Source organism: Stegastes partitus, unplaced genomic scaffold, assembly GCF_000690725.1.
Source record: "Stegastes partitus isolate 25-593 unplaced genomic scaffold, Stegastes_partitus-1.0.2 Scaffold497, whole genome shotgun sequence".
Lineage (NCBI taxonomy): Eukaryota > Metazoa > Chordata > Actinopteri > Pomacentridae > Stegastes > Stegastes partitus.
Window position 1 is genome coordinate 36,415 of NW_007578228.1, and position 10,665 is coordinate 47,079.

Here is a 10,665-nt window from a genome sequence, read left to right on the forward strand (position 1 = left end):
GATCTTCATATCGGCATTGATGACAGCGTGGTATGGCCATTTGTAGCGGATTGACAGTCCTTTGAACATGAAAGGGGTCAGGTTGAGGAATTTGATTTTTCAGGTGTGTTGGAAGAGGGAAACATCTAAAACAGGATTGCCCACCCCTGTTTTATACAGTCTATGTGCCCCACCCATGCACTGAGTAAAAACACAACTCACTGAGTAATGCTCACTGACAGCAAGTTGGATTAAAAATTATACACAAATCAAGAGACATGTTACTTTTGTACAATAAAATGTCAGTAAATGCTCATTTACACTTGTTAACTCCACATGGCAACAATATTTGACATGGGGCGTTTATATTTCTGTTCAGTGTAGTTCTGAATGAACTTTCGAGACTTCCGTGGAACTTCTTATTTTCAGAAAGCAACGGGGGGCGATTGTTCCGCGTGGTTTACAGTTTTGGCAGTTAGAAATTATATTTGGTCAATAACTTTTTTTTTTCTTACTTAAACTGCTCTAAGCAACTTAATTATAATATTTACAACCATGTATTCGGGCTGCTGCAGTAAACCTCGTTGTATGTTTTGCGACGGTGGCCCAAGACGCCCCTACTAGGAGTCCCCAGTGGTACATTCCAAATGACAGGTCGACCTGAGCTCGCCTTCATGCCAGACCATCAGGAGACTGTCAGAACCACGAAAGGCGTAGTTTTAATCAACAGCTCGTTGTTTTAACAGCGTTTTATTGAAAATTGGTATTCGCCAACATGTCTGCTCTCAAGAAGGGAGACTTGTCTTCAAGCGAAAAGGAGTTGTTTGAGGTTATTACTGCAGGTAAGCCTCTTCGGCTAACGCTAATCCCTCGAAAAACCATGGAGCCGTTAGCTCGTGTTAGCTTGTTCAAGTAAAGATAGAAATAATACAGAAGAATGACAGCTTACCACTTCTGCCTTTCGGTACTTGCCTTGTTAAATAGTGACACTCAGTTAAAGGGTTGGTTTTCCGGCAAAGCGTGGTCGTAGCTACCGTTAGCTAAGGGCTAATATTGTTTTCCTAAGATAGCTTACCGTCTTAAACATTCCTCCTTAAAAGATCTCAACTCACAGAATGACACGAGTGTTTAACCAAATGTGTTAATCAGCGTTTTCACTGTAGATTAAAAGGAGTGTGTAATGTGTAACCGTTGCATTATAGCACATGCCTTCATTGGTAAATCTGTGAAATGTAGAAGCTAGATTACTCTGCAGAGCTGCATCCTGCAAACTGCTTGGTGCTGTATTTACATTGCAGTAATACTGAATTTTGTCCTTTTAGGTAATGTCCAAGAGGCCTCGAGGCTGCTGGGCTGTAAGGATGTCCGAGTCAATTGTCTGGATGAGGTAACAGAGCATCTGTAACAGGAATATGCTATCAAAGCAGCTTGACGTTTTTGCAGATAGCCTGCATTTCCCCTAAGTCACATGCCAGGATGCTCTTTTCACTGGTTCTCTGGCAGTCTTTTATGTTCCATTTAAGTTTATTTATTTGCATGTGTAACAAAACATCCATCCATCATCTATACATTAATCCTCACTAGGGTCATGGGGGGCTGGAGTCTATCCCAGCTGACTCAGGGTGAAGGCAGGTTCACCTGGACAGGTAACCAGTCTATCACAGGGCTACGCTTAGAGACAGACAACCAAGCACACTCACATTCACACCTACGGACAATTTACAATCACCAATTAACCTCAACATGTTTCTGGACTGTGGGAGGAAGCCGGAGAACCCGCCCGGAAAGATCCCTGTAACGAACATGAATTAAATTTTTAAAAATGATTTTAATGGTGAGGAGAAAAAAAAGGCGTTGTGCATCTTGTGCAGGGTGGCTGGGCGCTCCCTTAGAGATGTGTCCCCAGTTTCAATTTTTAATATCAGAATCTATTCTTTATTTGAGACTTATGCACTGAATTTTCATTTTTAAGCACACATGTTGGGCCTGACATTTAAACTTTAGTTCAAGGACTCTTTGTTGCTGCTTCTGTCTCTCTTGACCTCCTGGTTCATTGTAATGCAACAGATCAGGATTTTCTCCTGATGGGTTTCATGAAGTTTAACCTTGTGAAATGTGAAAATGCTGACAAACTGGCTTGTCCCACGTTGTATGTGTGGATGCATTTAAGGGCAGCAGTTTATAAAAGAGAAGACTTGACAAGCTCTTCTTGCAAAGCTCTTCCGTTGTTCAGGGACATGTGTGTGGGACAAGAGGCATGATTCACCACACTGAAGGGCTTTTGAGGGGGTCCTTCTTCCTGTCACTCTTTCCTGTTCACCTGTCAGAATCAGATGTTTGACGTAGGTGTTGTGTTAAGTTTAAGTAATGCATTGTGTGAAGTGTTTACTTCAGGTAAACATGCTGCCCATACAAAGTGGGAGATAGCTTCACATCAGCTGTTAAAAAAAAAAGGCGAGAGTATGATGTTAAATTTTGTGGAAACGGTCACAGCAGTGCACAAAATATATGTACAGTTTGCTCTGGACTTACTATGTACAACTGTGTAGCAAGACATACACAGGCGTGAATATTAGAGTTCAACAGTTAGTAGACAAACGAACAAAAGAGTTCTGTAGTGGTTCTATCTTGCCCTTGGGGTGCAGCACCATCAATCACATGCAAGCAGTTCAGATTCTGGATAGAGCACTGGAAATGGGTCCAGAATTATTTTTCCTGCCAGTTTGAGAGCAGTCTTGTTGAACATGGGCTGAGACTGGACAGGTCTCGGTCCGTGTCCGTGAAGACCTGAGACTTCAGGGTAACTGTTAGATCATCAAACCAAGCAGATATGCCATACAGGAAAATGCATCCAATAAAGGCGTGATACAATATCAGCATTATCCTCTGGGCCATTCCAAAGAGCGTGGGTTTAAGGAGGACGTTTTTGCCGTAGGTTATTGCATCTTACAAAGCTGCTATTATCAACAAACAGGCTCATCACCAGTCACAGTTTATGTGTGGTTGCCCACTGATTTAGTAACAAAAACCATTTCCTCTCTTTTCTATTGTTTACACCTTGTAAACAAAGTCAGCAATTTCTGTCGTATAGTGTTGGATGTTCTGATAGCGATGCAGAAGGCCAGGAGTGGTAGTAAAGTCTGAATATTTCTGGAATGATGACACCAGTATTCACTAGTGTACGGTGTAAGTAGCAGTTTTAAATCTACACAACCCTTAGGAACGCGGTTGTTAATTGACCTGGACCCACATTAAGCCGAATCTACTGAGGCCTGCTGGTCAGAAATGATACTCTGAGTTGTTCTGCTGCTGTATTTTGAATGTCTCACTCATTTTATAAAAGCGACCTGTCCAGGGTGTCCCCTGCCTTCACCCTAAGTCAGCTGGGATAGGCTCCAGCCCCCCGCGACCGTGGTGAGGATTAAGTGGTGTATAGATAATGGATGGATTTTATAAAAGCACAAATCTTGGGACGTTGCTCGAGATCACAGAGTGGGGGCTACGGATAATCGGACCAAAAGCTGTGCATCCTGAATTCATATATCTTATCAGGAGATGCTTAAAAAGTAATGATGCTGATCAGTAAAAATGCTTAATATTGGATCTGATAATTAAGCATTCTGTCCCTAGTAAACAACAAAAGAAATATACCAGCACAATGTTTAGTTTAGCTTTTTAATTTGTACTGACAGTGTTCCGTACCTGTGCACAAGTGTGTGTTGTTTGTGGTTTTAATAAATACATTTGTGATTAAATTCTCCTGATGTTTTTTGTAGTGAGCGGTTTTTGCTTGTTGCTCCAGCAAAATATAAATCGCGCAGTACGTATCAGCCTTGTTGTGTCGTCCACAGTATGGGATGACTCCTCTCATGCACGCCGCTTACAAAGGAAAAGCAGACATGTGCAAGCTGCTGCTGCAACACGGAGCAGATGTGAATTGTAATGAACACGAGCACGGATACACGGCGCTGATGTTTGCTGGCCTGTCAGGTGTGTTATTAATGTCATATATTAAACTTTTAATATGTTTGTGTTCATCACCACAGCAGCGCGATTGATAATATCAAAATATCTGGTGTTTTCAGAGCAGTTGTGACTCTTGTCCCTCTGTGCCTGCAGGGAAGACCGATATCACGTGGATGATGTTGGACGCAGGGGCGGAAACAGACGTGGTCAACTCTGTTGGAAGGACGGCGGCGCAGATGGCAGCATTTGTTGGTATGTTTGGACAAAACGTGTCCTTGGTCATGAAGGAGTTCTGTGTCTTGCTTGTCACCATACAAAAACAAGGGATGCCTTTATCAGTCAAAGAAACATTTTTTCCTGTATTTTGTCAGCAAATGTAGTCATCGAGTAGATCAGGGGTCTCAAACTCAGCTTTTCCGGGGGTCGCTGGAGGTAGAGTCTGGGTGAGGCTGGGCCGCATCAAGTATTCCACAAAAAAGGGTTTCAAGTATTCAAAAAAAAATAAAAAATACAACTGATCCAATCTTCTCAATCTTTATTAATAACAATTCATACCATGAACGGTTCTTCAGAACATGGGCTCCTCTTACCAGAGAGCTGGCAGCGCTTCCTCTGACACAGCTGAGCCACATTTGGCTTGAGGGAGGAAACAACTGAGACCCTCAGTTTGGCCTGAAGATGCTCATCAGTAAGTTTGGACCTGAACTTTGACTTATTAAAGTTCATGGCGGTGAAGAGCTTTTCACACAGACAGAAAATAAGCAAACAAAACATGCATTTGCACTGGGTGACAGGATATATGTTCCCTCCACTCAGTGACTCTCCTGAATCACGTTTCAAGTGACTACCGTTGCTAATTCATGTTCTGGTCACGAGCCTGAGCTATGGTAGCCCACAAGTGATAAAAATATACAAAACGCCCAGAGCAACGACTCACGCTGTGAGAAAAATGCACTAAAGTTAGACTTTGATGTCAATCAGGGGGCCACAAAATATTGGCCTCAATTGGCCCACGGGCCATGAGTTTGAGACCCCTGGAGTAGATGCTTTCACATCTCTAGTGGTAGTAAAACTACACTTCGCACTTACCCAGTACACTGAGATATCAGGATACATGTCAGTCATAGGATCCTTAAGGAGCCGTTAACACCTGAGTTTCGTTAATGGCTCCTTAAGGACATCAGTTTCTGGAACGCCCAACCAGTCAGTCAGAACTGATGAAGCCTCTTGGATGAGAGGTGAAACGTCTTCAGGGAACTCAAGCAAGTCCAGTTGCTACGATTAATCTACCAGAATAACCACGACCTGGATGACAGAATCTTCACAGACACGTCACTAGTGCTCCTTATGGGATGTGAACATTTGATGATGAACTAAAACGTTGTTCCCTCAGACCGCCATACAAAGTGCGGAGATTCCAGCATTACCTTTAGATTGACTTCTGTCAGTCTCGTCGTTTGCGATTACAGTAACGAGACGAATGCAGCGCTACTTCTATTAACGTACACATAAAAATAATCCACTTTTTCCTCCTCAGGGCAACACGACTGTGTCACAGTGATCAACAACTTCTTCTCCCGTGCCAGACTCGACTACTACACCAAGCCTCAGGGTTTGGAGAAAGAACCCAAGCTGCCCCCCAAACTGGCTGGACCCCTGCACAAGGTCATCATGAGCACCAACCTGAACCCTGTGAAGGTAGGGCATCGCCTGGTGGGGAGTGATGGTTACCAAGAGGATGTAGTGTTGTTCAAATGTGTCCAAGTGCAGCTTGTGGACTTGCACCACCCTCATCCAAATGTCTGCTTATACATTCCTTTTTCCACCTCTTTCTTCCCGGTGATAAACAGACTTTTGTTATATGCACCTGCTGCTGTGTCTTCATTCAAACACAACAGTCGTTTTCCCTGATTTACGTCCTTTCATGAAACTAGGGGGCAAGTAATCACAGTACTAACCAGCTGAACCAGTGGTTAGCTTGAAAACTAGCACGCTGTCGCTTCAGTGAGTCATTTGTGCCAAAAATAGACAACATGAGTGATTGTCATGACCAACTGTTTGCTGTTGCCGTCTTGTTTCGTCTCCCTGTTATTTTAATTGTGCAGCAAAGTAAAGGTGGCTAATATTAGATGGCGATTCTTCTTTTAATGTATACAGGAAAAAAATAGGGTGACGGCATGTAAACTTAGTTACAAGTCTTGTATCAAGACTCGTAACTTGTTTATCCAGGAGAAGAGAAGAATAAAAAAATGTAGTTATTTTTGCCTTGCAAGGTTGAAGCAAAGAAATCAGAGCCTTGAGTATAATATTTTCATTCACGCTTTAAAACATTGCTTTGTAAATGTTAAATGGTTGCAACCCAAGCTTCAGGCAACATTGGTGGAAAAGCAACAGCATTGGTTAAAAGAAAAACTACATTTGTTTTTGTTACAAACAGAACTTAATGGTTATTTCCTGTGGTTTCCAGATGGTGATGCTGGTGAAGGAGAACCCCTTACTGGCGGAGGTTGAAGCTCTGGACAAATGCCGGCGGGTGATGGAGCTTATCTGTGAGAAGTGCATCAAGCAGCAGGACATGAACGAGGTGTTGGCCATGAAGATGCACTACATCAGCTGCGTGCTGGGAAAGTGTGCCTCCTTCCTCAAGGATCGGGAGGACAAGCTAGAAGGCCTCATTAAGAGGTGAGGCCGTGTGTGACATTGGAGACTATTTTGGTACAATCAGGTCAGGTTGGGGAGCGTACGCAAGAGTACAGTCATAACTCAGTAATCCGACCCTTAACAATCCTAAACCTGCTATCCGACAGGTTTTTAGGAAAAACTAACAGAACCCATAAAAAACAGCCTTAACATGGCGACAGCCTTGGATTGTGACTCCGACATGACATTTATTGTCATCAATCAGGATGACGGCGTATTATCTGACTGAACAATCCCACAGATTGGCTACGTTCACACTGCAGGAGTTCATGCTAAATTCAGATTTTTTTGTTAAAGACGATTTTTTTGTGAGTTCCTTCACATTTCCAGTTCAATGCGACTTGTATGTGATCTGCTGTGTGAACTTCATACGACCCAAAAGTGTCCCGCATGCGCAGAAGAGGACACGACGACGTCACACGCAGCGAGCGTGCTCAGTGTTTATGGAAGTAAACATGGATGGTAACGGTGGAGTGTATCTGCCACTCCCCCGCCGCCACCGATGGTGGAAACAGAAGTGTGAGCGCTAACTAAACTAGCATCAGCAGCCAAGTACTGCCTGTGTGTTCTGGACACTTCCACCCCGTCAGAGCGCTGCCCCGGGGTGGAAGTGTCCCCCGACCGCCCTGAATATTCTGATATTCATCATTAAGTGCTATTGGGACCAGCCCTACTCGTTATTATAACAACTATGAACAATAAATATTAACAACAAATGAGCCTTCCAGCATCAAGCCCTCCTTGTATCTGGACCTCCGTCTTGACAATCCGACAGCCTTGCTATCCGACATTGAAGAAGATTTTACATTTAGTGTCGGACTATCGAGTCATGACTGTACTTCACCACATCGACGACTGTATGAATGTTACAGTCAATTTATGATAAATTAAAATTGTAATGTCTGGAAAAACTAATAGGAATGTATTTCATTTTACTTCCCTGTGAAGTTTTTTGGGACTTAGAGTTGTTTTACTGAAGGTTTTAAGTAGCTTTTAAAGGAACACGTTGACACTCAAGTGTCTGTTTTTGTCAGCGCTGATGCTCCTTTCTTTTCTTTTTTTTCCCCCCTATGGGGATCACTAAAGAATTATCTCATCTTCTTGCTCCTGACGTTGGTAACTGTTTGTCAGTGTTGTCACATTACCAACAAACCTCAGAGGAGCCTGAGGGGAGCTCAGTCTGTTTCAGCTCCGCTTCCTTCAGCCACACAATAAAACTCACGATTAAAAGTCCAGAACACGTTGAATCAGCTCTGACATTTCTTTTATTATTATAACTGCTGTAACGTGGATTTCCCACAATGCTTGACCTTTAATCCCTGTTCTCCAGTTTGCTAAAGGGTCGGGACAGCGACGGTTTCCCCGTGTACCAAGAGAAGTTTATCAGAGAGTGCATCCGCAAGTTCCCTTACTGTGACGCCACCCTGCTGCAGCAGCTGGTGCGGAGTATCGCTCCTGTGGACATCGTGAGTTTGCAAATCAAACTTTAACATCAGACAATATTCTGTTTGAAACTGGATTCAGTACATTATTTAAGTCGTGTCTAGAGTCTAGTGAGGATTAGGCGCTGTATAGATGATTGGTGGATGGATGGACGTCTTCAAGACACATTTTGCATTATATTTGAATAAGTCTTATGTAAATGTGGTATGCAGCTTTTAATGTGCAATGGTTGACCTGTTTTCTCGTTCTTTTGACCTCCTAACCAAAGGGTAATGACCCCACGGCTCTGTCAGTGATGACTCAGGCCATCACAGGTCAGGTGGGCTTCATGGATGCAGAGTTCTGCACGTCCTGTGGAGAGAAAGGAGCTGAGAAGAGATGCTCCATCTGTAAAATGGTGAGAGTCAAAAGTGCAGCAACTGATAACTTTCACCAAAAAATTCACATCCGTTGTTTTGGATCATCCCGAACTGAGACTCCTCGTTTCACCTCATCTGCTGGTATCTCTGTGTCTCTTTAGCTTTGTAATCACAGTTTAAATAAACTATTTTTTTCCCACTAGGTGATCTACTGTGACCAAGCCTGCCAAAAGATGCACTGGTTCACCCACAAAAAAGTCTGTAAGAAGCTCCAAGAGCAGAGAGAGAAGCAAGAAGTTGAAACGGCCAAACTGCGGATGCAGCAGAGCAAAGGTATTTCATCCGAGAGCCAAAGTATTAAACCGGTAGAACATCAGTAGGTTACAATCCAAAGAGGTGAATGCTTTCTATTAACAGTGGCGTGGTCGGGTATAATCAGTAAAACATTTTCCTCACATCAGCTGCTTTCTAACTGAAAGGCCACTGATGGATGCTTACATCTTTCAAGTTATAATTTTTGAATTTTGAATGTCTGTCTCGAGTGAAAATTTGAGCTTTTTGCACCTTTTCGAGCTCGTGCATGAACTGACAGCTCTTTTGTATTAGTAACACATACATGCAGCTCAATATGTATCGTATGAAATCCAGGAAATTATTAGTATTCCTTTAATGACATATTAAAAGTAGATTTGCACATTTCCTAAACTTTCCTTTGTGTAGTCCGTTACTGTAGGCATTTCCTAAAGGACTCTTTCTTTACTTTAAGCTGCAGTGATGTTGTGCAGCGTAAAAACTAAGGCTTACAAGGAGACTTAAAAAACGGAGGCAAATAGTTTTTTAACGAATATGTAAAATAACAAGCCTTGAAAATCTTTCTGAGTGATGTAATTTAATTTTAAATGTCATTAAAGCTTTATCTTACAAATCGCTTTTATAACCAGGCCAAAGGAAGAATATTAAAAAAAATCAATATTGGTATTTATGGTATTTAATTCAATTCAGATAACTTTATTTATCCCCTAGGGGCAATTTAAAAGCTCACTGAGTATTTGATGGAAAGACATCCAAAAAAATAAAACACTTTAAAACTTTTTATGACCATGAGACTCCTGATTGAGGCCGTATGCGTTAAACTCATCATCTGTGGGCTGCTGCGTTTGTCCAGAATGATAATAATGACGGCGTAGGACTGAAGCTCGATTCTGTTGACCAACGTAAGCGCCAATGTATGGAAAATAATCAGCACGTTCTTGAAGACAATCATAAATCTGCCTTTGAATCCTGACACGAGTGAGAACTTGAGGACACTGTGAACACCTAAAGCCGTTGTGGCACATGACCCAAACTGTGTTGATACTGTGTCGGTACTGTGTTGCTCAATACTGACACATGCTGGATCTTAAGAATCCCTACAGGCAACCTGGTGGACAGGCTCAGCTGACATACTGATTTAATGACCTGGTATATACAATTAAATAATTCAAGTTATTGTATCTTATATTGTATTATTATTTTATTTTTTAAAAATCAAATGTTCCAGTGTCTTGGCATTAAGGTGATTGTTTTTTTTTATGCAAGTTCTCCAGGAATAGGATGAAACAACAAGGAAATAAAAACAAATGCCTTCTTTGCCGATATAAGATCAAAATGGTCCCGTGCGGCGGGAACCTTTCTTTCTCTTTCGGGCTCCATATTAGCTTCAGAAGATCTGTGATTCTTTTGGCAGAGATGCAGCCCGTTGACAGATGCGCTTCCTCATAAACGCAGTTTGGCGAAACAGCAGCTGTATCGGTCATGTGACTTTCTTCAAGCGATACGTGCACCGACACGGGGTTTCTCTCCATGAGCTCGACACATCGTGTTGCCCAACCCATCACTAGAAGTTATATTACCACAAACAAAAGACACAAACCGAGAAGCACCGGGGCGGATTGTTCACTCTAAATCCCAGCCAGCCCTGACTGAGAGGCTGCGGGTTGCTTTTATAGCTAAGTGTGGTGATTGCTGGGGTGGAGGAGGAGTGGTGGTGGTGGTCCAATCAGACGTGACTGGAGGCGGCGAGAACAAGCTCCAGGCTAATTAGTTGAGATGACTGGCAGCTGGTGTCCTGGAGCGAGCCACGGCTGGGCCGACACAGATCATCTCCACATGCAGCGATCACAAATCAAATCAAATCAGGATTACTGTCGTGTTGCTGTACATACACAGTAGTACAGGC

The 10,665-nt window shown here is 42.7% G+C and overlaps 1 protein-coding gene across 1 annotated transcript in view; it reads left to right on the forward strand.

Moving 5' to 3' along the window:
• Nucleotides 1-656: 656 nt before the first annotated feature.
• Nucleotides 657-10,665, forward strand: part of ankmy2a (ankyrin repeat and MYND domain containing 2a) — an 11,621-nt gene continuing 1,612 nt past the window's right edge. The window contains exons 1-9 of the mRNA XM_008287361.1: nucleotides 657-821; nucleotides 1,302-1,366; nucleotides 3,831-3,969; nucleotides 4,099-4,197; nucleotides 5,483-5,643; nucleotides 6,413-6,627; nucleotides 7,976-8,111; nucleotides 8,357-8,485; nucleotides 8,651-8,780. Of these exons, the coding sequence (XP_008285583.1) occupies nucleotides 755-821; nucleotides 1,302-1,366; nucleotides 3,831-3,969; nucleotides 4,099-4,197; nucleotides 5,483-5,643; nucleotides 6,413-6,627; nucleotides 7,976-8,111; nucleotides 8,357-8,485; nucleotides 8,651-8,780 (1,141 nt within the window). The 5' untranslated portion in view covers nucleotides 657-754. The remainder of the gene's footprint in view (nucleotides 822-1,301; nucleotides 1,367-3,830; nucleotides 3,970-4,098; nucleotides 4,198-5,482; nucleotides 5,644-6,412; nucleotides 6,628-7,975; nucleotides 8,112-8,356; nucleotides 8,486-8,650; nucleotides 8,781-10,665) is intronic.